Source organism: Dermacentor andersoni, chromosome 10 (genome assembly GCF_023375885.2).
Source record: "Dermacentor andersoni chromosome 10, qqDerAnde1_hic_scaffold, whole genome shotgun sequence".
NCBI lineage: Eukaryota > Metazoa > Arthropoda > Arachnida > Ixodida > Ixodidae > Dermacentor > Dermacentor andersoni.
In genome coordinates this window covers 95512333-95538446 of record NC_092823.1, presented here as the reverse complement: position 1 = coordinate 95538446, position 26114 = coordinate 95512333, and the positions used below count along the sequence as shown (strand labels likewise).

At 44.1% G+C, this 26114-nt stretch overlaps 1 protein-coding gene across 2 annotated transcripts in view; it reads right to left on the bottom strand.

The window, feature by feature from the left end:
* Positions 1 to 700: 700 nt before the first annotated feature.
* LOC126544408 (gamma-tubulin complex component 2-like) overlaps positions 701 to 26114 on the bottom strand; it is a 66277-nt gene continuing 40863 nt past the window's right edge. For both annotated transcript variants that reach the window (XM_055062555.1, XM_050191722.2), the window contains 5 exons: positions 25929 to 25999; positions 20130 to 20295; positions 19188 to 19331; positions 15723 to 15874; positions 701 to 3279 (listed from right to left, as the gene is read on the bottom strand). In XM_055062555.1, the coding sequence (XP_054918530.1) occupies positions 3240 to 3279; positions 15723 to 15874; positions 19188 to 19331; positions 20130 to 20295; positions 25929 to 25999 (573 nt within the window). In that variant the 3' untranslated portion in view covers positions 701 to 3239. The remainder of the gene's footprint in view (positions 3280 to 15722; positions 15875 to 19187; positions 19332 to 20129; positions 20296 to 25928; positions 26000 to 26114) is intronic.

Genomic DNA, 26114 nt, shown 5'->3' with positions numbered 1-26114 from the left:
TCAACAGCAACAACTAGCCCAACACTTTCGTTATACTGGCTCCTGGTTATGCCGCACTTTGCTCAAATGGCTGTCCACCAATAAAGAAGTAAAATGTATATGATAACAGCGAGATTGGATTGGTACTCTTTATTAGCAGCTCATATTCTTGCCATCTTTCTAGTACAAGGTAAGCATTCTAAAGGAATAATTTCGCTTGGAAGTAGTATAAAGAATGTGTTCAATGACACCACTTCTGTGGGCTTGTAATTTTTAACAACACTATAGCTTACACATCTAGTGAGTTGCGTCACTGGTTTGCATATCAGGTATTGCTCCTTGTACAAGTGATTAAGCTTTCTGCAATAAATATGACGAACGAAAAGGGTAATAGTTTGCTCAAGTGGTAGAGTGACCTCCATCTGCCCCAACTGGTCAATGTTACTATTTGCTTATATAACAAGGCGAAAAATTAAGGGACGATGATAAAGCGAAAAGAGCGCTCTTTTCACTCCGTCTCTATTGTCGTCCCTTCCTAATTTTCTTCGCGCTGTTATGTAAATTGCAATGAGCCATCTAGCCGAGCAAGCAACTGTTACTATCTCCCCTCTCGCCCACCTCTTGGCGCTGCACTCCTCGCGCTGACATCCTCCTCTCCACCACTAATACATCTAAGCATGTCAGACACAAGAACATTTTCATTAAAATAAAGAGAAAGACAATATTTGCAGTATCTTTATTATAACAAAGGGATCGCAATGAGCTGTACATTCAACAATGCCCACTTCGAATACCACACAGTGCAAGTTCCTTGAAACGGTCCCAACTCTGCCCAAGGGACAACGAGATCAAATGCATGGCGTACGCATCAAATGCCCACTAAAACGTATCACTAGAGAACAGACTGCCTGCCTCTACCAGAGCAGCCGACCTGAAGATAACTGGTCGAGATGGCACACATTGAGATGCAAGAAAGACAACATGCTTAACAGGGGAAAGGGCAACAAACAGTAATACTGTTTGATTTTGTGCAGATAATGGAGTGATGTTTTGTCGACAGCATACTGCTGATTCTTTTCTATTCCAAACAAATTTCTTCAAATATGGCCCATGGAAGATAGCATGATTTCATCTATTCGAGTTGTAGAAATCATAAGGAATGTGCAGCCTGAACACACAAGGAAATGCACTTTTTTTTTTGTCAACCACAGTATTTTGTCATGCTCTGCATATGCTCACTGAAGTGACGTGAACCAATGTGCAACAGGACTGCGTGTTCATTGGAACTGGTCAAGCCAGGTATCGCCGGATAGTACCAAACAATATTACTTAATGTTGCAGGCATTACTTGATGAAAAATTGCAATGTCCACTTACTTACTCTACAGTTTTTCACTTTAACTTTCCACTTGCCGCCGGAGTCCCCAAAACAAGCTACAAGGTAGGCTGTCATCACACTTGACATTTTCCTTCCTAAAAAGCCTCCGTCACATACTGCGGGACATGGCTAAGTAGAATGCCAATGATTTTGTAGCATATATTGAAGATTGATATCCCGAAAGTGATGCTATCCTCGGAATTACTAATAAATTCACACATCTGCCATCACCTGGCTTGTCTGAATGGCTGATTGCTGGGTTCCAATGCACCCATAGCAAAACATGAGTTATGAGACACACTATAGTGGAAACCCTCAGATTAATTCGAGGACCTGGGGTTCTTTCACGTGCACCCAAAACATGGTAGACAAGCATTCATGCACTGCGACCCCACTGTAATATTTCCACTGCAGCTGCAGGAAATTCTCCCAGGTCTCTCAATTAGCTAAGTGGACACTGTGATTTGTTCTAGAAGTGTCCACCTATTGAAGCAGTCCCTCTGAAGAGACGTAGTTGTGCTTTCTGCCTCAGACAGGTTTTTTACATCACCTGTGCAGAACAAGAAAATAAAAAGGCGGGTGAGAGCTACAGATGGGATATGACATGAGCAGAATGAACAAGCAAAGTCCACCAGCGGTTAATAACACACAAAAATTTAAAAAGCAACTGATGAAATAACTTCTTTTCTTTGGTGCTAGTGACTGCTGGCATTGAGTGTGCAATAGAATAACGATGTAGTAAGTTCAGAAAGAAGCACAAGTGTGAGTGCAAAAGGATTGATTTTAAAACCTAGTTAAGACCTCATTACTACTGAGCATTAACAAATAAAAACAAGAAAAAGGCAAACTACTCACTTCTAAAGCAACGCAGGAACACAAGGAACATCCAAAATCAGTTTTCTAAAATGACTCATTTCCTTTAAATGAATTCGTATTGGAATGAACAAATCAAGAGCAAGACATTATATACCTCAAAATTGAGATTCAGTCAGTCAACAAGTTTACATAACACAGCTGGCGCTGCTTCCTTCAAATGGCACTTCAATGTTCATAATACGACGACACCAGTTAAGCTTAACGCAGAAATACAGAAAACATAAATCAAACCTCCTGACTCACATTGCTGTGAAATTACATGCACAGCAGGGTCCAAAGAATAATAATGAATGCAACACACAAAAGGCATACTTATTTTCATAATGGTAAATACGGGTGCACTAGCGTTCACTCTATGTCACGATGACTCCACGTAACACTGGATGCCAGCTGGCATGCAGCCAACGTTTTTCGTATTACCAGCATACACTATCAACAAACAAGATCGTGACAAGAGGTCACTGGCATTGGAGAACAACAAACTATGTTGTACTAACACCTTGGCAAACAAAAACACACATCGCCAGAGAAACGTAACATACAACGCATCCCCTAGTGACACAATCGCTAGTTAATCTCGGCCACTTGGCACGCCGTTTGGCTCCGTTACCATAACCCACAGGGTTCACATTGTCTCGACTCCTGTTCAACACCACTTTCGGTGAGCAAGACGCTGCAATCATTTCAACGAGTGCTTCAACCGTTGCAGCTCGTGGTCAAGAGTTCCCACTCCCACAGATACGACAACATGCCATGCACAGACGGCATGCATTCTCAGCTTGCAAGCCACAAAAAAAGTGACAAACACGGAATTGGCAACTTGCCAATTTGAGGTTACAAGCTAACGGCAGTAAGTAGCAGTTATCGCACAACAGAAAGTTGGCATGGCGTACACACTTGTACAGAAAGCTTGCACTGAAAGTGTGGAAGCCGCTCCTCTGGTCGCACTGCAGCCAGCTGGACAAGTTGCTTGTGGGATTGCCAAGGTTCCTCTAGGTGCTTTTCAGTTACTCGGGAGTACTCGAGTAGAATCGGTTGAAATCGATCCTGCGCATAACCATGCAACTGGGTAAGAAAAGATGTACAACTGATTTGGCCATCACTGACTAGACTGGTGCTACGATTTGTGTCATGGCCACACCTCCATTTCTGAAATATCTTATCCAAGTAAGATTTCCAACAGTTGATACACCAGCCACACAAGCAGCAGGGTCGATGTTGGGCAAACATGGTGCCACATTGGGTTTACATTGGGCAATGTTAATGTTGACATTTGGCAGTACTACTAAGGCTACGTATACATTGCGCATGTCACCTCGTAGTGATCAACAAAACATGTCAGTACATGCTCTTATGCCACAACATCATTTACTCAAATTCATATGTACCAAGAAGTGCCGAGGACTGCCAGTTACAGTCCTATTTCTATCACTGGTGTCTGTGATGTCAAGATGTGCAAGAATGTTGGGAAAGCCATACCATATAAATCGTAACAGATTGATTCCTTGCCTTAAGGTGAAAACAACAGCAACATATCTATTCTACATTACAGCTAACTACAAGGCATATTTATTTGGCCAATTCGCTCCTTCATCACAGGAGATTAAAATGCAATGTATAACTTCTCTGAAGTGTCAGAATTTTCATCCAGGGATGGCTACCAGTCACTTCAGACATCCAACAGCACATAATCATTGGTGATGTTTTAGCATTTATTATGTAGAACTTCTTAAAGGTGCTGTCAGTGGGCAGTGAATGATATGCACTGGGTGCCCGAGGTGCAGACGTGGCAATCACTGCTGCCGGCCTGTAGATGTGCCTTTGGGTTTGCAGGCTGGTGCAGTTTGCGACATTCGTGTGTTCCCTTTGGCAACGAAAATGGAAACATGTTTCCCGCAACTTCCCTATTGTCCCATAGTGAACAAATGATAAGTGAAATTGTGTCAAAGATCACATTGTAAGAAGAGGCACTTTTCCACAAATCTTTCTTTTTTTATCTACATACATTCTGGTTCTTACGGTAATCGCTCTTGTTCTGCCTATATGAAAGCCATAGGACAGACAATTAAGGGTAGGTACCAATTAAAAGTATAAGCTTTCCTTATTTAAGGGGGGACGCGGCTTTCGCATTGCGAAAAATGGCCAAAAAATTGAATTTTGGAAAATCACATTTTCAATTTGTATTACTTTTTCTATCTGATTCCGAAATATCATCACTGTAAACCACGTAGAAGTGCTTAAAAAATTTGTTTTATCAGCCAAGATGGCGAAAAATTTCGAGGAAATAAAGAAAAAACAGCATTCTTCAAGTCACAATATCTCCGGAACAGCACAGCCGAGCGCCGCCATCTGGTTTCATTGGAAAGCGCATTTCTCCATCTTCAAAGCTGCCACTTCAGCTACCTCCTCCATACAGAAACAAGCATACAAAAAGCAAATGATTGAAGGTCATGCCGGAGTCTCTGATTGGCCATGCCCGCCATGTGACTCTAGCGCGGTTCGCCATTGGTCCGGCGCTCGCGTCGTCTGCTCGGCTCTTTGCACCTCGCGAGTCTGGACTAGAAGTTTCCACTCACCGCAATCTCGATGTGTCAAAACGGGTGCTACGCGGACATGGCAGCAGCGTGGCCAATTCCTACATTTGTGGCTGTCTCAAACCCAAATGAATGAATGAATGTTTGATGTTTAATGGCGCAAGGGCCAAAGAGCGCCATGCCTGTGGTAATGAGTTCACAGCGTAGTTATGAGTTCTATGAAATTGGTGTGATGTCGCTGTAAAGGGGCCTTAAAAATAGTCGCTCTAAAGTGCGTAAAATCTGTATAAGGTTATGGCGATGACATATGACGTGTACTACAGTGCAGTCCACTTATAACGATACCACATATAACGATATATTGGTTATAACGATGAGTCGACATGAGAGTGTCATTTTATGCATTAGGTCTATGGGGAAAAACACAATTTATAACGATAGGTTATTCATCGCATATCGGATATAACAATCAAAATTTTGCCGTCCGGATGGCTTTTTCCGTGCAAAATAATCGTAACATTTGCGTTGCTTAGTTCCCTGAAACGATGTCGAGACGAGGCAATGTTTACCTTCGTAAGTTCGTATCTGCCGCCATTACCACGCTGCACGTCCCAACGTTACTAGGCGCGTCCCGCGCTGCCCGCGCACCAGAGAGTACTTGAGTAGGCGCAGTGCGCCACAAGATGGCGCTAGCTGCTTCATGCGCGTCGGCCACAGTCGCTCCGAAAGAGAGAGAAAGAAAAAAAAGCGACAAGCAATGCGGCGCGGTGGCGCCCCCGTGTCGCACTCAGTCTCTCTCTCTCGCGATAGTAGGCTGATGCATGCTGACGCCACCGAAGCAGCATGCAACCAACAGTACAACCCAGTTCGAAGATGGCGCAGACAAAGCGCAAAGCTGTGTCGCTTGACACGAAGATGGATATTTTGCAGGACTCTCGACGCGGCTTCAAGGTGAGCGTCCTCGTGAAGTATGAGCTCGCTCAGTCGACAATATCAACCATCTTAAACACCGGGAGCACCGCGATTATGAAGGCAGGAGCTATCAGCGGCCATGCCGATCAGCGGAAAAGGGTTAGAGACCCTTTGTACGCCGATGTTGAAGAGGCGCTTTACCAGTGGTTGATCACAACCCACGCGCATAATGTGCCTATTAGTGGGCCAATACTTGCCACCAAAGCGAAAAACTTCGCTTTTCTTCTGGGACGCCCAAATTTTGAGCCTCGGGGACGCTGGATTCAGCGCTTTAAAGAGCGGCATGGAATCATTTACAAAGACGTGGTAGGGAAAGCGGTGTCTTTGGACACAGAGGCAAAGCAACAGTGGCTGCAGACAAAGCTGCCCGGCATGCTGGAGCGCTACGTGGAGAAGGACATATATAATTGCAACGAAACTGCTGTTTTTTCAAATGTTGCCGTCGAGGACTCACGCTCTTAAACGAGATCGATGCCCCGGCGGGAAGCACTCGAAGCATGGCCGGGAGCGATCGTCTCAACCCTTTCATGATCGGGCAATCAAAGAAGCCAACGTGCTTTAAGAATCAGCATATCCCGGTCCGCTATCGCAGCAATAAGAAGGCGTGGATGACCCGCGACCTGTTCAAAGAATGGCTGCTCGAGTTCGACAGTGTAATTGAAGGCCAAGGAAGAAAAGTAGTGCTGCTACTTGACAACTGTAGTGCACACAGCGTTAACCCAAAGCTAACATCTGTCAAATTGTTGTTTTTGCTTCCAAATACTACGGCAGGCCTGCAGCCATTGGACGTTGGCGTGATCGCCAACTTTAACGTCCTGTATCGGCGGGGCATGCTGGAGTGGCTAATTTTAGCTATTGACCGCGCAGCTCCTGGCACGTCGGGTCATGCAGACGGGCCCCCTGACTTGAAGATCAGCCTTTTGAAAGCCGTGCGCTTCGTTTATGGCGCATGGTATGAAGTAAAGCAGTCAACCATGTACAACTGCTTCAAAAAGGCGGGCTTTGTGCGTCAGGAGGAACTTCCCCAACCCACTGAGACGAACACGGTGGAAGCCACTGACATAACCAAGCTCTGGGAGCTTGTTCCTACTGGTGACAAAGGTTGTGCATCGATGGAAGAGTTTTTGACTGCAGACAGTGCTGCCTCGTTCTGTGATGAGGTCACCGACGAGGCAACCGCCCAAGATGTGCTGTCTCGACAGATGGCAAAGTTGTGCGACGGTGGCGTCGGCAGCAGCAACAGTGACAACGAGATTGACAGTGGCTCCTTGACCCCAACCACGATGTCCACGCAAAGTGCACTGTCGTTGATCGACTCCTTAATTGATTTTATGCATGCTAAAGGATTGCCACCAGTGTTCGCGCAGCAGCTGGAATCCATGCACACCGCGGTTGTGAAGCTGAAGCTGACGCAGAAGCAAGTGCAGATTTCAGACTATTTCGGCGCGCGTAACCCTTGACACGGCCATTGGCGCTAGAAATAAAATTTTTTTCACAGCCTACTTTCTACATCATTCTTTAGAGCAAGTAGCGAATTCGAGTTCGGAGCTGCAAAGATATGTTCCGCGTTTTCTATTTTTAAAAAGTTTTTTTATAACTACAGTCCAGATATAAATGATCATCAGCTATAACGATCATATTTTTCGTCTTTCCCGATATCGTTATAAGTGGACTGCACTGTATGAACATTAAAATGCATTTCAAAAGAATGATACCATGTATAAAATATATCAGATTCTAAAATTGGCTAGAGCACTACTGCCTCCTTAGATCCCTTGAAACACAAGGGCCTGGAGGCATGTGCTATGCAAAACAATTATCACAGCGGCATCCTCCGGAATGAGGATGTTCAATGAATTTAAAGGGGGACGCGGCCCTGGAAAACTGAAAAATGGCGAAAAAGTCGATTTTTGAAAAACAATATTTTGGGTTGTATGTCTCATAAACTACGTGTTCTATAATTATCACCACCTAATTCAACCGCAAAGTAAAAAAAAAAACTCGACTTTTGAGGCCACCGCGGCCCACAACATGTGCGCAAATGCCGAAATGAAGTGAAACTTTGCTCGTGCGCCATTCCTGGCCCATGCAGCCTGCTATCTTGGTGTCATTTTGATCGTGAATTCTTTTGTCTCTGTTTTGCCGCCAAAATGGTATCGTCGGCGCGGTTGAAGCGCTATTGGCGTTTTCCTGCAATGCGATGCGGAGCTCTGATTGGCTGCTGCATGGGCAGCGGCGGCTGCTCCCTTTGATGCCGCGCCGGCCGCGCTCGCGTCGATGTTGCCCCTTGCTGCGTCCGCGTCAACAGACGCCTGCTTGCGAGCTGCTCATCACATTGTGCTATGTTTTACACTATTTTCTCAGCGTTTTCTTTTTTTTTTTGCTATTTCTTTGCTGCAAGCGATGCGGCAACGAAGCCCAAGACAGTGCAGATGTTCGGTGCGCGGAAGCGTGATATGTGGCTTGTAGGAGCATCGAACTTCCGATCTTCTGCAGCGAGTGCTGACTGCGTAGACGCTTTCAGCGGCGGAACTGTGCTATCGGCTGTCGCCAGTCGAAAATCCGACACAGTGAGTGTGTCTGGAGCTGCAAGAGCTAATTAGAAGCTCCGCAGGAGCTTTCTAATAAAAAAAAACACGTGTTTGACTTTAAGAACCATTTTCTTGGAATGAATTTTTTCGCTAGTGGTGCTGGGGAAGGCGATATCTCAAGAACCGCTCTTCATTCAAATTTGTGTGCAATTTTTTTTATTCTCTTCCTGAATGACTTTGCCAGGGAGTAACAGGCTTCTTTTTTTTGAAAGCTAGTGCAGTTAATTTATAATAAGCAATTAATTCTTGAATATGGCCATTACTGGCTACATCAAATTCAAAGTTGTGTTAAAATTTTTTGAAGGGGAGATTAACGAAAAGGGCTCTGTAGCCCCCTGGGATATCTATCAAGGGATCATCACAGCGAGTTTCAGCTTCCTACGATGTCCTGGCATTTCTCCAGGCTCTTCCTCAGGCATATACCTGAACCACCTAGGTAGACCTCAATAACTCGGGAACTAATAAACAGATCTTCGTGAAACTTTGCAGTTCCTCATAGTTCGGTGGTACGAACGTACCCTGAAAGTTTCATTCAGATATCTTAAAAAATAAAAAAGTTCGGTCTCCAGGGTAGCCTCCCCCCTTAATGAACTTATGTAGGATAAAATAATTAAAAAACACCGAGGACTGCTGTGGTGTTAAATAGCGGTTCTTCACAAAGAAACATTGCTGGGTGAAGAGGGATGTAATAACAGTATGGCAGAGGAAAACATTTCTTTCTCTCAGCTTTGGCCTCCCAACACTCCACGAGGATGTGAAGGATGGTCAGCCTCTCACATCTACCACAGGTTGGAGGTTGATTTCCTCCAGTAAGTAGAAAGTTATGAGCACCCAATGTGTGTCCTATTCTGAGACGACACAACACGACATCTGTTCGCTGTGATTTTGTTGCGGAGAGCCAAAAACATAACTGTGGCTTTATACAGTGCAGTTTATTATTTATTTCTGTGTCCCACATGCATTGTCAGTAGTTTTGCAGTTTCTTACATAAGAAAGACTTCAGATCTGTGACAGGGACAGTAGCCGTAGGAGTAATAGCTAGTGATGCGAGTGTTGTGGCCGTTTTGTGAGCTAGTACATTACCATCGATGCCATTGTGGCCAGGTACCCAGCATATTACTACATGTCTATATGATAAATAAATGCTGCATAAGAGTGAGTAAAGTTTAATTAAAACAGGATTTGTAAACTTTTGTAAAGAAATCAGCGCTTTTACAAGACTTAACCAGTCTCTGAATATTATTGCTCTGTAAAGTTTTAATTTCTTTACATGCTTTACTGCAGCCAGTACAGCATAGGCTTCTGCAGTGAAGATACTTGTTAAGGGGTTCAATACGTCAGATTTAGAAAAAGAGGGACTAACAGCAGCATAAAATACACCTGCATGCGATTTTGACGCGTCTGTGTAGAATTCGGAGCAACAGTACTTCGACTAAAGTTCACGGAAATGCATAGCGATTTTGAGGTAAGGAGTGTGCTTTGTGACTTCTACAAAGGATACACCACAGTCTATCACCTGCCACTCCCAGGGCGGTAGTACCTTAGCTGGAGGCATCAAGCGATATTCGAGAATTGGGACATCCATTTCTTCGCTAAGCTCTCTTACACGCAGTGACAAAGGTACTCTCATAGTGGGTCTATTACGAAAAAGTGTTTCACATGTCAAGTCGTTAACGGTTGTGAAACATAGATGTTCCTTATTAGAGCGCACTTTCAGAAAATAGGTAAAGCTGGTGTATGTTTTCTGAAAATGGAGTGACCACTCATCTGACTTGACCTATAGACTTTCGACAGGGCTTGTTCTAAATGCTCCAGTGGCCAGCCGGATACCGAGATGGTGAACGGGGTCTAACATCTTTAGCGCGCTCGGGACGGCAGAGTGATATACTACGGCGCCATAGTCTATGCGTGATCGAACTAGGCTCTCGTAAAGATTCAACAGGCACTTCCTGTCGCTACCCCATGTTGTGTGGGATAGGATTTTAAGTAAGTTCATTGTTTTTTGACATTTTGCTTTAAGACATTTTGTGTATGAAATGAAAGTAAGCCTCGAGTCAAGTATAACACCTAGAAATTTGTGCTCTTTGTTAAGAGTAATTTGTTTGTCCACCCTGTTCTACAAAAGGATCTGGGACCAGGCCACTCTTTCTTGTGAAGAGAACACAAGAGCTTTTGTGGGGGTTGATTTTAAATCCATTTTGGTCTGCCCACTAGGACACCTTGTTTAGGCCCTGCTGTACCTGTCTCTCACACACTGTGAGGTTGCAGGATTCGAAACCTATTTGTATATCTTCTACGTAGACGGAATAAAAAATAGCTGGTGGTAATGATGCACGAAGTGTGTTCATCTTTACGACAAAGAGCGTGCAACAGAGCACGCCACCCTGGGGTACTCCAGTTTTCTGTATGAATGTATGTGACAGTGCATGATCTATTTTCACCCAAAATTTACGGTTCACTAGGTAGCTCTCTATAATGTTTAACACATTGCCGCGGATTCCCAGCGCCAAAAGGTCGCGCAGGATTCCGTACTGCCAAGTTGTGTCGTACGCTTTTTCCATATCAAGAAATACGGATAAGAAGGATTGTTTGTGCACGAAGGCATCGCGAATGGTTGCTTCGATGCGCACAAGATGGTCGGTTGTAGATCACCCTTCCCTAAAGCCACATTGAAATGGGTCAAGCATTTTGCTGGACTCTAGGAAATGTATGAGACGGCGATTGATAATTTTTTCCAAAAGCTTACAAAGGCAGCTCGTAAGTGCAATAGGACAGTAGCTAGTCAGCAATGAAGTATCTTTACCATGCTTCAAAACTGGGATCACGATAGCTTCTTTCCACTTAGATGGGAGACAACCAGCAGCCCAGATAGTATTGAAAAGTGTGAGTAGCGTGATTTGTGTGTCGGAGTGCAGGTGCCTAAGCATAGCATACATGACTCTATTGGGGCCCAGTGCAGAGCTCTGACAAGCTGATGAGGAAGCTTTAAGTTTGGCCATGGTAAAAGGAAGGTTATAAGGATCGTTTGCGATACATTTCTGATTCAGTGGCTTAAGTTCTATTGCTTTGTTTCAAAAAGGTTCTCCAAATAGTGAGTCGAGCTAGACACGCGCTCGAAGTGTTCACCAAGAGCGTCGGCCTGCTGTTCCAACTCGTTTCCCTCTATATCAACAAGGGGCAACGGATGAATTTGTTGTCCCTTAAGTCTCCTTAGCCCATTCCATACACTTGCCGCCTATGTGTACGAGTTAATGACGCACAAGAACCTCTCCCAGCTTGTCTTCTTAGCTTGCCATCGCATTCGTCTTCCCTGCAATTTATTGTTTTTTAGGTGCTATCAAATTTTCTTCAGTTGGGGATCGGCGCAGGATGGCCCATGCTTTACTCAGTTTTTTCCGCGCCTCCTTGCAGTCGTCATTCCACCACGGAACTCGTCCTTTGGACGGGCTACTGCTTGATTGTGGAATGAAGTTATTCGCTGCTTCAATGATAAAAGCTGTAAAACACGCTACCGCATCGTCAATACTAAAATTGGTGATAAAATCTCGTGATAGCTAGGTCGATTCTTTAAAATGGTCCTAGTCGGCAGAAGCTAGCTTCCACCGAGGCGCATGTGGAGGGCATTCATGTGGTACGATTAAGTTTAAAAGTACAGGGAAAATTTCGCTTCCATAGGATCTTTAATAACACTCCATTCTAGATAAGGGATAAGAACTGCCGAGCCAATAGATAGGTCTATAGAAGAATGCAAATTGCGATAGATATTATAATAAGTCGGTTCATTTTTATTGAGGAGACATGTACCCGTGTTTACTAAAAAGTTCTCTATCACTCACCCTCTCGCGTTGCATCGCGAGTCTCCTCACATCGTGTGGTGAGCATTAAAATTTCCCCACGAGTATGTAATAATGAGGTTATAAATGTCTTTTTTCGAGATGATGGTTTGGGGGTATATAAATAGAACATATAAATATATAAATTATAAATATATAAATTAATCAAATTTATTAAAAAGAATGGCCCGAACTGACAATGCCTCAAGGGGGCTCTGAAGGGCGACGTGTCAGCAAGCTACAGACTTGTCGGCTCCTATTGCTACATCGCCCGAGGCATTAGCCTCGTCGCGGTCCTTTTGGAAGATTAAGTAATTGCAAAGAAAGTTTTTGTTTGTAGGTTTCAGATGTGTCTCTTGAACCCACAGCAACTTGGGATTGTGTTTGCATAGTAGTTCTTTAATGCCGTCGAGGTTATGTAGTCGTGTAGTTATTTAAAAGGCGTAGTCGATCTTATAGATAACCTTAAAATGTCTTAATCCTCTGGTATAGATGGTATAAATTCTAAAATACTAAATAACACTATACTAGTATCAAACAAAATTCTGCTACACCTATTTAACCAATCGCTTACAACTGGTATGCTTCCTACAGACTGGAAGATAGCAAAAGTAGTTCCTGTCTTTAAGAAAGGTAACAAGAGTTCTAGTGATAATTACCGTCCTATATCACTAACATGCATTTGCTGCAAAATGTTGGAACACATTATCGCATCCCATATATATTCTCATCTTGAATGTAATAACTTTTTTTACCCGAAACAGCATGGTTTCCGAAAAGAATTTTCTTGCGAAACCCAACTACTCGAATTCACGTCAGACTTACACTTTGATATGAACAGTAATAAACAAATTGACTGCATCTTTTTGGATTTCTCGAAAGCATTCGATAGTGTAGCCCATAGTCGCCTGATATCAAAGCTCTCAGCAATTGAACTCGACTCACTAACCCTATCATGGATTCGTAATTTTCTTACTAATTGTGAACAGTTCACTGTTGTTGCTAACTTTTCCTCTGGCCTCTCTGACATCACCTCTGGTGTACCTCAAGGCAGTGTACTTGGGCCTCTTCTCTTTTTAATTCACATTAACGACTTACCTAACAACATATCTTCTGTACGATTATTTGCTGACGACTGCATTGTGTACCGTTCGATTAACTGTCCCTCTGACCACGCGGCACTCCAAAATGATCTTGCACATATCAGTGATCGGTGTGCTACTTGGCTCATGTCCCTAAACGTGTCGAAGTGCAAAGTAGTTTCCTTTTCTCGAAAAACTGTTAACTGTCACTTTTCTTATCATCTGGATTCTAACATAGTTGACCACACCACAGAATATAAGTACTTAGGAGTGCTCCTTACACACAATCTTTCATGGACTAAACACATCACCTCCATTTCAGGATTAGGATTTCTGCGCCGCAACTTAAGAAGTGCACCTTCACCACTATGAAAACTAGCTTACGTAACTATTGTACGGCCACAAATTGAGTACGCTTCTTGTATATGGTCTCCTCATCAAAATTACCTCATCGAACTGCTGGAGAGCATCCAGAATAAAGCGAGCCGTTTCATTTCTAGAAATTATAGTAACCAGTCAAGTGTAACCCAAATAAAAATTGATCTTTCGTTGCAACCACTAACTGCTCGCTGTGATATTTCCCTTCTATTATTATTTCATAGATTTGTTCACACAGTTGGCCTAACCTTATCAAACCTGAAAAAAGCATCGTCGACGTCACAACGACTGAACAATCAGTTCAGCTACACCCGAATTTATGGCAACACACACGCTTTTAATTTTTCAGCTTTGCCCCGTGCGGTCCGTTTATGGAACGCACTACCATATACCATTGCATGCCAATCTAAACACACTGCATTTCGCAATCTGCTAACCGATCAATATGTTGTTTCAACCGTCTAAACACGTCATCTCTTTTGTAATTTTCTTGCATTTTTTCTACAATGTTAAAGAATTTCAGTGCTCCCAATTTTTTTACAATACTTACTACTGTATAACATGCAAAAACGTTTACAATGTTATTATGCTATTATGTTGTTGTTTACCATTTACTGTTATTGCTCTACATATTGTATTTGCTAATGTATTAATTTTCCATGTTCTATGCGTACTCCTTTCATTATGCTGACGTTTATTTCTTTCCCAATTCCATACTAATATGTTACCGTATTTCCCCCCTTACACTATGCCTTCTCGAAGGCCTGTAAGGTACATGTAAATAAATAAAGTCCTCGTACATTCCACTGTAGTATTTGAGTTTACATTATATAAACGTGTTTGGTGCTGTGTGCTTAAGACAGTGATATTAGTTCACAATCAAGTAAAAGAAATGGGCAGGGGCAGGACATGTAATGAGGAGGGAAGATAACCGAAGGTCATTAAGGGTTACGAACTGGATTCCAAGGGAAGGGAAGCGTAGCAGGGGACAGCAGAAAGTTAGGTGGGCGGATGAGATTAAGAAGTTTGCTGGGACAACATGGCCACAATTAATAAATGACAGGGGTAGTTTGAGAAATATGGGAGAGGCCTTTGCCCTGCGGTGGGCGTAACCAGGCTGATGATGATGATGGTGATTTGTTCACGGGCCCTTTGGAGGCGCCATGATGGGAGTTTTGTCTATTTGGAGCGGTCAAGAGAGGCTCGCCGCTCCTTAGGCGCTGGTGGTCCATCGCCACTTGCGAGGCGCTTGACACGCACTCTTCCAAGCGCTTTGTCTGATTTTGCCATGCAAGCTTCATAACTGGTACTGAGACAGCAATCTTATCCGAAGAAAATGACAGCATGACCGATCAGTACCCATACATGAACTTTGTGATCAACGGCCTGCGTGTCGCTACGGTTGCGATTCCCACTGAGATATCATTTCAACGATTCGTCAACGCTTAAACGAGCTTGACTTCTGTGCATAATTAGTTGATGTCAAGTTGATCCTGTTGACTCCGAAACTGAAAATGAAGAGCTAGCGCCTGCTGATGAGCCTCGACCGAACTAACGTGAATACTGATGGCGCCGCCATCAGTGTACAGGGATGACACCACTCTAGCCGAAACTTAAGCAGAGATTATTGTGTGAAACCAGACTGTCACACAAAAGCAAATCAAATTTTTCAAGCCAGGGCAGTAAAAGGCAGTGTTCTGATTGTCGTTGAAAACTCCAGTTGAAGATAGCGCAGACTATTTTGACAGCACCCACTGGCTATATCTTGTATTTCTTTATCAATTGCTCTTTTCAGAGCCATAAACGATGCCTTGGCAGAGTTAAGGTGGTCTGCTATTCCGTCCTTGACTCTCTTCATTTGGGAAATACCTCTAAAATGATGCGTTAAGCATTCATTATTATCTTTTTTTCACAATGTCCAATTTTCAGAAGTTTTCGCAGTCCTTAGTGTGCCTGAAAAATGAGATGTTTACTGTAATGAAAAAGCTTCATGAGAAGGAGCGGTTTTGAAAAGCTGAACTTTGTTTCTGCATGCAAAGCCAGTGAAGCCCCAGCTTTTGTAGTGATTGAGACAATTCACGGCACTTTCTCTTGACTTACCGATGAAGCATTTCGGCGAGGTTTATCTCGTGGGTGGAGTGTGATGATGCACCATCTTCCAGCAGCTTCTTGCGTAGTGAGCTCAGATGGATGTGGAAGCTGTGCTGGAACTTGTTCACCTGCTCCTCAAAGTTATCCACTTTAGTGTCGCTCTACAAAAGAAAGTGAGGAAGAAGGAAGAGATCTCACACAGATGAGTAAAGTAATCAATCAATCAATCGTCTTTTCATTTCAAAACTACTTTTGCTACAGACAGCATTCAAATGAAGACCCTAAGCACACTGCGCTTATTGACCAACTAGACAATAGAAGAAACATCTAAATATATACTGAAATTTGTAACACAGGGGTCATGTACCAAACATGGTACAGTTTTACAAACTCAATACCATAATCTGCATGAAATTTAAAATGTAACTGACATTCCAGCTGTAGATCACAGCATGTAAACAAATTTATACACCAAAATCAACTACCTGTATTTTTGAGGAAGAAAAGGTGCTATTTGTTGTCAAGGTACAACCAACATCCGACTTTTTGGACTCCCCAAGGGCCGCGAGAATGTCAGAAAGATCAGGCAGTCCGAAAAAAATGAATACTATGCCCAAGAGCTCAAATCGCCACAGGCACGTCTGAAATAGCTCTGAAGGCCTGCTAGTATAGCTATTAAGTGTATTGGTGCTCGTAATGTGACTGGAGATGGCAGATGCACACCTATATAATTAACCCTTCGAGGGTTGATTTTTTTCGCCATATGCTACTGCCCGGTGTCGATTTGTTTTATTGCAGATTCCATTTCTTCTTAGGGAGTTATTTCGAAAAAAATTTACCGTAATTTTTCCAGGGTGACTGTGAAGTGAGAAAAAAATATTTTGTGTTGACATCTATCTACTCTTCATTCATGAATAACAGTAAAAATGAAAATAAACTTCTAAGAATTGAAAATTTGATGCGTTGTTATAGTTCAAGGCTTTGAAAATGCACACACGAGAATATTTCGCAAGGCTTAAATGTTCCTGCTCTTACACTAATATGTACATCCATAGCGTAATCCAACTGCATAGGTGCGTGCATTCAAGAAAACCGTGTGGTTGTGTGCCCATCAAAAAAGAAAAACCTGTGACAAACTTCCGCTAATCTTCATCTTATCGCCAACCAGAGGCATTTAGTTTTTGTGAGTTTAAAAAAAAAGCAACGGAAACGCATGCACGGCAGCATTGTTTCTATGCGCACCCCCGTGAGCACTAAACGAGCGAGAAACAAGCAGTTATCCTTTGAGCGATTAGTAACAAAATAGCCATCAGTTCTGCAAGCGCAAGACACCAAAACCACCAGCGAAAACAAAACCCGAACCGTCGCCCGCCCGCGCGCGAGCCAATGCGCACATGGTACTATATAGACGTGTGGGAGCAAACTAGCGCTAAAACAAACCATGCAACGAAAATCGAGAGAGGGAGGCACGTGAAAAAAATTCCCTGTATTCCCACATAGTGGCAGCACATGACAGAAAAGAAAAAGTTAGGAAATTGGTGCGCTTTTTAAACGTACAGATGGCGCCGTAAATATACAGCATTGACCATTTCGGACTTCGTTCACGACGCCGTACGTTTAAGTCATTGACCCTCAAAGCATTAAGGAATGCATACTGTGTCGCATGACAATTGCCCTTCCCACTCTTGATATACACTGCAATATGTGAAGCAATACGGCGAAGCTTATGCAATACATTGCATAAGCTTCATCGTTTAACACCGTTATATTGCGGCGAAGCTGACTTTTGAGAACTGGCATGTGCAACGTGTCGTGCTTTTTGAATGAAGAAACCATTGGCAAGAATTACAAAGGTGGAGTCAGCACCACAGCTGACAGCAGTGAAATCTTTCAATGAAAAATTCACCAACAATGCGATACTACCTAATGCCGAATTTGAGTGCAGCTCTGTACGTGTTTTCATTTCCCGATATATTGATTGGTGCGGACAATCCGTCTCATGCAACACATTGCAAACAAAGTGTGGCGTGACTGCCTTACTAATCAGGAGATCACGAGGCAGTGTGTGGGTGACACGCGGACACGATTCACAGCAGCCACCGCAGAGACCTCTGCTCATGCAACGCTTTGTTTCTGTATATGGTATTGGTTGTGACATCGGTGAACAGACTATGCGCTGCTCTGGCACCATCTCGTAGCCAAGTCGCCACGGAGCCCATCTTGCATGGCACTATGCTTTTCTTCTCAAGCTTTTGCCATACCCTCCTCCCCCGCTTTCCGCCTTATGGTTCCGCTGCACCCTCCTTCTTCTCTTTCCTCCCCATGCTCTCTCCGCTCTTGCCGTCTTTCATCCTTCACTGTGCTTATTCGCTCGGTTACAAGGGACGCCAACGCTCGCCGCAGGAATGGGCGCTAAGAGCTGCATTCTAAGCACATGGCAGCGAACAGCAAGCAGCTTTATAGAGAACATCGAAGCAGGTAGGCCTAGCGTTGCCATGGTGGTGGCTACGGATGCCAGCAAATCTGCGTGCGAGAGTGCCGGTTTGAGGCTGCAATATAATTAAAATTGCGGTGGAAGTGGCTTCAATCAATGACGTTTCACCCCTTCGGTCACGGCAAAAAGTCTGCAAAATGGGACGGTGAAGGGTTTTTGGCGACCAAATTATTGTTGTTGATTGTAATGTAGTGCATGAAAGGGACCCATACGCTTCATTATACCCTAGTCACACCCTTTTCTAACTTATCATCCATTTTTCGTTTGAAGGTAACTTGGGGGCACATCTGATTATGGCAAATCAGTTCTACAGAAATCTGCAAAGTACAAGATGTTTTATTGGAAGACAAGAAATGCAATCCATCTGATAGTAGCATGAAGTTATAAAATAAGCGCAACATGGTTTTCACAGAATGAAACTCTCGTGTGAGACGTTCGTCCTGATCAAGGGATCAAGTTCGAAACCAAACTCTCGTGTGAGACGTTCGTCCTGATCAAGGGATCAAGTTCGAAACCAACACCTTACTAGGGCGGTCACCTTTCTGGAACACCTTTCTCGTGTGGTCGCCTCTCCAGACAACTTTCTCGAGCAATTACTTTTCCAGAACACCTTTCTCGGGCAATTGCCTTTCCGGGCCACTTTCATGGGGTGCTCACCTTTACAGAGTTAGCTTACTGGTACACAATTTCAGGGTGATCGCCTCTCCAGGATCCCTTTCTGGGGTGCTTGACTTTCCAAACACCTTTCCGGGGCAATTACCTTTCTGGGGTGGTTCATGAAACTTTTTTTCCCTGCTGCAGATTTCCACAGAAATGATTTGCCATGCAGCAGTGAGCAAGGCTGGCAACTTTCTGTCGGTCCTCATCTTGCTACGGTCTCCCGCTCAGAACCTATGTGCTCACTGTTCGAAACCATTTGTCTGCCAACTCAGGCATGCAAATGCAGGCATGCATGCCCACAGTAAAGGTGTCGGACTGACCAGCATGAACGAGGTAAACTGAAGGCACTGCTGCAGAGTGTCGTGGATGAGCTTGAAGACCTCCTTGTTGGTCAGCATGCACATGCTGACAAACGACTCTGTCAGGTCCATGTGCTGCTCAAGCACTTCATCTATCGTCTGGACCTGTGGGGGGAGCCAAAACAAAAGACAATGCGATGATGTGTCCAAAGCGCCACTTTTACTGATAACGGAGCTTTTGTTGGAAAGAAAATAATCTAAGCACAAGGCATGTTTTATGCTGCTGCTGCGAAAATACAGTGACACAGTATGTCCCGTGATGCAATGTGTTCTTTATAATTTATAAATGGTAAACTTATATTTTTATACATTCATACAAGCGATCTTCAACTGCGCTAGGCGATTCCAAATTATGCCTGCAAATTTCGTCACCAACCTGAGCCTCTGCAGTCCTCGGTTGCTCTTCCCACTCATTCTGTAACTCTGATGGTCCACCGGTCATCTGCCTTACACGTTACATGGTCCGCTCCATTCCATTTCTTCCTCTTAATGTCAACTAAATTATCAGCTACACCTATTTGCACTCTAGTCTACACTGCTCTCTTCCTGTCTTTTAATGTTATGTCTAACATAATGCCTCTTACATATTGTGAGCGCAACAGATGCCTGACTTTCAACTTCATCCTCTCCCCACATCATCATCCATTGTACATCTTTTTCATCTGTATATATCATCACCAGCAGCACAGTTTGATCCTTGTGGTAGTAGCACGAGCTCGGCTAAAAAAGTGCCTTCCGGGATTTATCACTCATGGCCAACGCTGCTGACGCCGACACCGGCTTTTCTGCGACACGAGCTCCTTAACGCTGTTGCGCTAATAAAGCAGTTCCTTACAAAATGCACAAATGACCTATCTAATTCATGGTTGCACAAACAAAACTGAGAGAAAGGAGGGCCCAGACCTTTTGCATTCGGTCCTGGAACACATGCCAGCTGGGTTCGATGACCTCGACGGTGACAAAGTACTGCAGGTTCTTGACAAAGTGCATCATTCGCTGGCGCAGCCCGAACGCGACGACAGGGTATGCCGCCGACCGCTGCTTGGCAGCCTTGTCTCGAACCCAAACCCTGAAGAGTGATTATATTAGTCTACTACGGTGACAACGAATAACTGAAACACTTTGGAAAGTGCGACCTAAGAAGCTAACTTTTTACTGCTTCAACTTGTGCTCATTAAAGCAGACAGTTAAACCACAATGACAGCGGGGAGCTCAACCACTGGTTGTCCATGCTGCTCCAATTGGTTTGTTTCATCCACCAATATGTCTCATCACACTTTCTAAATTATTAGCTGGTGCTTGTGTAGATTCATGAATTTACACACTAGTATTTCTGATGCGTGAACAATCTAGAACAGTATTTTCAGACGATCACTTTTCAGGTGATCACTTTCGGAGATAATTTTCACTTTCACAAGATTTTATGAGCATTTTAACTGGGCACTTGCAAGAAAGGTTGGGCAAACGCTCTCATTGGCTCTCGTGGGCCAAGTTTCGGGAAATCTCTTGATAGTGAAACTACCACCAAAATTTATCACCCAAGCATACCGCTCCTGATCAGGAAACATTTCTTTCACTACAGAACCAGCAACAACGTTCAACAAATCTTGCATTCTGTAAGGGCATCTTGCAATCTGTAAGTATACCACAAACCTTAGAATTCAGAAAGCACTATAGTGGAAGCAAGAGAATACTAAAATTTGTCGAAAAATAGTAACGATTGTTGGATTATTCAATATGTTGACAGTTTCATTAAAGACTCAGACTTAGTTTTGTATGAATGCTGTGAACAGGCACTTTGCTCTACATAGTCGCAACAGCAATGATCTGTGCCGCACACAAGCAAAAATGCTTATTAAGTTCATAATAAAATAACAGCTGTCAAATAGTTGGTTTCCATCATGCAGTGGTTCTATTACTTGATGTCACTACCTCGTAGGTAGGTCTGTATAATCGCAAGACCGAAAAATTGGGCCAAGAAAATTCCCTCAGCCATTATATTTGCCTTTTTTAAAATCTGTTCTGCTCTAAACCATATGCAAATGAAGAAGTCTTAAAATATTTGAGTCAATATGACAATCATAAGCACTAAAAATTGGGAATTTTACGATAAAACCGTAAAAGTTGGCAGGTATGTGTAATTGCATCTTACGACTTCATAAAATTATAATCTGGTGAAAATAAACACTGGCTAAAAATTTTGCAGATACCATCGTCGATGATTGCCAATGTAATAGTCCGAACAAAAAAAACAAATGAGCAAGCGAACAATATCCTTGTCGAATGCAATGACCGACCAACCACAAAACAGGCAAAAAGGCAAAGAAAGTTATTCACCTGCAAAGCAAACAAGGATGCGTGGCAAGCACAAGCACAGTATAGAGTTGGTATTGTAGCGAAAAAAATCGGAAGAGGAAGAATGTTAGTTACATTCTTCCTTTCCGTTTTTTTTTTTTCTACAATACAGTGCAGTCCACTTATAACGATATCGATAAAGACGAAAAATATGATCGTTATAACCGATGATCGCTATATCTGGACTGCAGTTATCAAAAAAAAAAAAATTTTTAAGCGCGTTTGCGCTCTTTACCTTTGCAGCGTTTGCGCTCTTTACCTTTGCAGCTCTGAACTCGAATTCGCTACTTGCTCTAAAGAATAGATGATGTATACAGTAGGCCGTGAAAAACAAACTTTATTTCTGGCGCCAATGACCGTGTCAAGGATTAGGCGCGCCGAAATAGTCCGAAATCTGCACTTGCTTTTGCGGCAGCTTCAGCTTCACAACCGCGGTGTGCATGGATTCCAGCTGCTGCGCGAACACTGGCGGCAATCCTTTAGCATGCATAAAATCAATTAAGGAGTCGATCGACGACAGTGCACTTTGCGTGGACTTCGTGGTCGAGGTCAAGGAGCCACTGTCGATCTCGTTGTCACTGTCGCTGATGCCGTCGCCACCGTCGCACAACTTTGCGTCTGTCGAGACAGCACATCTTCGGCGATCGCCTCGTCAGTGGCCTCATCGCAGAACGAGGCAGCACTGTCTGCAGTCAAAAACTCCTCCTTCGACACACCACCTGTGTCACCCGTAGGAACGAGCTCCCAGAGCTCGGTTATGTCAGCGACTTCCACCGGGTCGGTCTCAGCGGGTTGGGGAAGTTCGTCCTTACGCACAAAGCCCGCCTTCTTTAAGCCATTGGTGATGAACCACTGGTAAAGCGCCTCTTCAACATCGGCGTACAAGGGGTCTCTAACCCCTTTTCCGCTGATCGGAATGGCCCCTGATAGCTCCTGCCTTCACAATCGCGGTGCTCCCGGTTTTCAAGATGGTTGATATCGTTAACTGGACGAGCTCATACTTCTTCACGAGGGCGCTCACCTTGAAGCCGCATCGAGAGTCCTGCAAAATATCCATCTTCGTGTCAAGCAACACAGCTTTGCGCTTTGTCGGCGCCATCTTCGAGTTGATCCGTTGGTTGCACGCTGCTTCGGTGGCGTCAGCCTGCTATCGCGAGAGAGACGCGGGATGGGCGCCACCGCGCCGCTTTGCTTGTCGCTTCTTTTTTTCTTTTTCTCTCTTTCGGAGCGACTGTGGCCGACGCGCATGAAGCAGCTAGCGCCATCTTGTGGCGCGCTGCGCCAACGTTGGCTGCGCCTACTCGTGCGCGGGCGGGGCGAGACGCGCTGCGCGGTAATGGCGGCAGATACGAACTTACGGAGGTAAACATCGCCTCGCCTCGACATCGTTCGTTTCAGGGAACTAAGCAACGCAAACGTTACGATTATTTGGCACGGAAAACGCCGTCCAGACTGCAAAATTTTGATCGTTATATCCGATATGCGGTGAATAACCTATCGTTATAAATGGTTTTTTTCCCCATAGACCTAATGCATAAAATGACACTCTCATGTCGACCCATCGTTATAACCGATATATCGTTATATGTGGTATCGTTATAAGTGGACTGCACTGTACCATGCCATTCAGCAAACACCAACTCGCCCATGAAAAAGTTATTATACAGTATCGAGTGTTTCTTCAGCACCTATGCCTAGGCAACTTCAACCAACAGCACAAAGACACAGATTTCACAAGCTACAAGACGACACCAACTTCATATTGGTTTCATTTGGGAAGACAGTGAACTAGGCAAGTTTGTATCAGTTCATTACTAACAACAGTGTCACAAACTAACCACCTAGCCAAAGTAGTACCGTCACCGCACCTGCCTGTCGCCTCCATTATTTACAGTTCGGCATCTTACCTTTAATCTTGAAGGCCTTCGCTCTGGATGAGGAATTCACGATAATACATACAGTGAAACCCTGGTTGCGACGACCTGAGTTTTACAACGGATTAGCACAGTCCCAGCGAAGTCCACCGTGGAAGCTTTGCATTAAAAACCCCGGTTATCCAATGCAATTCTATGCCTGACCTGCGTTATACAACGACCTTTGCGAAGCGCGGGACGGAACGGCGGACGAAAGAAAAGTGCCTCGGGTCTCTTTCCTCGCTTCGTCTCTCTGGATGCAGAGCGCTTGACATTTCACTACTGGTTCGCTCCGGCGCAGCTTTCTTCCCTGCCTTGTCTCATCGTTCGTTTCTTTCTCGCCCACCAGCAGTCGCCCGAGACGCTCGCTGTGCTGAAATAGCGCCTTCTCCACAATCACTTTCTCCCTCTTTTCTCGGTGGCATTGCCTCTCATCGCGCTGGGGAAGCGTTTCTCTCCTTCCAGTTTCCGAGCAGCAGATCGCTGACAAGGTAGCGCAGACAGGCCTAGGTTTATCGCACGTGTTCGTCATAATCGTAGCGACTAGCGTTCAGCGGAGGTTTTGAGTTGTGTGGAGCAACGCGACGCACGATGTCCCGAAAGCAGACAGTTCTGTCGCTCGGCGATAAGCTAAATATTATAGAGGAAGCGCAAAAGCAGCATGGAGCCACAAAAGCCAGCATTGGCCGGGACCTTAAGATAACCGAATCTTCGCTTAAGACGATCCTGACAAACAAAGCGGTGATATTGCAGAATGCCAACAAGTTCGGGCTCAAGTGGAAAGTGGCAAAAGAAGGACAACATGAGAAGTTCGAAAAAGTTCTCGTCAAGTGGCTGCATCAAGCATGGAGCTCTGCGATCAATGTTGACGGTGCCATTCTAAAAGAAAAGGCGGACCTTGTGGCATTGCGTCTGGGCATCCACGACTTTCAGGCATCGAACAGGTGGCTGGATCGCTTTAAAAAACCGAACAGGATTGTGTACAGCTGCTCCTGTGGAGAAAGTGTATTCCTAAAGGTTCATCCACCTCATGCCCAATAAGCGGATCGGGCATTTTCAATCAGTTTTCAAGAGTTTCGGTTTTGCTTCTCTCGCAAAATCCAGGCAAGGGGCGCTGCCGGTGTCACTGCACAGTTATCAAAAGTCGCTCCCATGGCATCATCCCACGCGGCTGCATCGCGAGAAAACGGTCGTGCTCAAAGCTATGCTGCACCCGCACTTGAAATTTAGTGATGAGGACTCGAGTTATCATACCGAAAATGACAGCAAAGCAGATTCAAGCTCTGATGCTGACGATGTTTTGAGTCAGCATGGGACATCCGCAGCTGTTCACCGGCAAGTTTCCTTTACGTCACTGAGTGCGCTCCTTCCTTGTGCGCACTTATCTTCTGATATTTTTGCACAACCTGAGAGCTCTACTGATTATCTTCAGGGTGCATACATCGCTTGGTTATGATGTGCTGCCATTAGCAGCAAAGAAACTTCCATTCACGCCAAAAAAGGCCGCCCGTACCACATCTCGGCCCAGCACTACGGATCAGGGCAAGACAGTTTACAATGGCATGAGATTTCTTTCTACTATTCTTCGCTGCAGAGGTAATAAAGACAATCTACAAAAAATGAAAACAGATATGCTTGGATGCATAATCTTGTAGTTGCCCAGCTACGCTGAGAGCGATTGGTCCTAGAAGAGGTGCATGACTCTAGACGAACTGGTGAAGTATGTTCCTTGGACTTCTTATCGGACCATCCTCAGAAGGTGCCGAAAAGGCAGAACTGCGAAATGTGTTACGAGGACCGCAAAGCTGAACAAAAGCAGACGTATTGTGGGAAAAGTGCAGAGTGCACTCGTGCTTTACCACATGGCATGAGCGAGGAACTGGTCTTAGTTTCCTTTTTGTCTCCGAAGAACAGCGGTGTACTGAGTATCTATTTCTTCAGGCACTATTCCTGGGTTACTTATCTTTGAAATGTATATTCTGAATTTCTTTTTATATTAATGTTTTTGCAGATATCATATATCTTTATTGTTGTTTTTATCAACTGGTAACAAACATGGCGCTTTCTAGAATTTTTATGTTTTACCTAATAAACTTTCTTGTTTGGCAACATATGGTTTTGGAAAGAGCATTTCATTATGCATAATATGCTATGCTGCAATGTGTGCTGGAATAATATTTGTAGTGGTAAATGATGTTTTCCTGAGACCTATTAAAAATGAGCATTTTCTCGTGGTAACGAAAGAGTTAAAACTAAAGCAGCAGACACCTTTGAATGCTGCCACTATTTCCACTCAACACACATTTCACATGCCATATGATAACAGCTGTGATCAGTCACAATAATATACCCTTCTTGATAGTTCAAATGTTCACAGCATGCCTGGACATGGCGATGAGCACACAAATGAGCAAAGGACAGATGCGAGACTCACTTGGAGAGCATGCGCTCGACGTGTGTGAGGTAGAAGAGATACCTGAAGACCATCTGGTAGCAACCCAGGCTCTAAAGAACAAAATACATAGCACACATTGAAGACAAGTCAAGGTGGCATACAATGGTAGCTTCTAAATGAAAAAGCTGCAGTTTCGCATGAAAGGCGAAGCACTGATAGCAATAA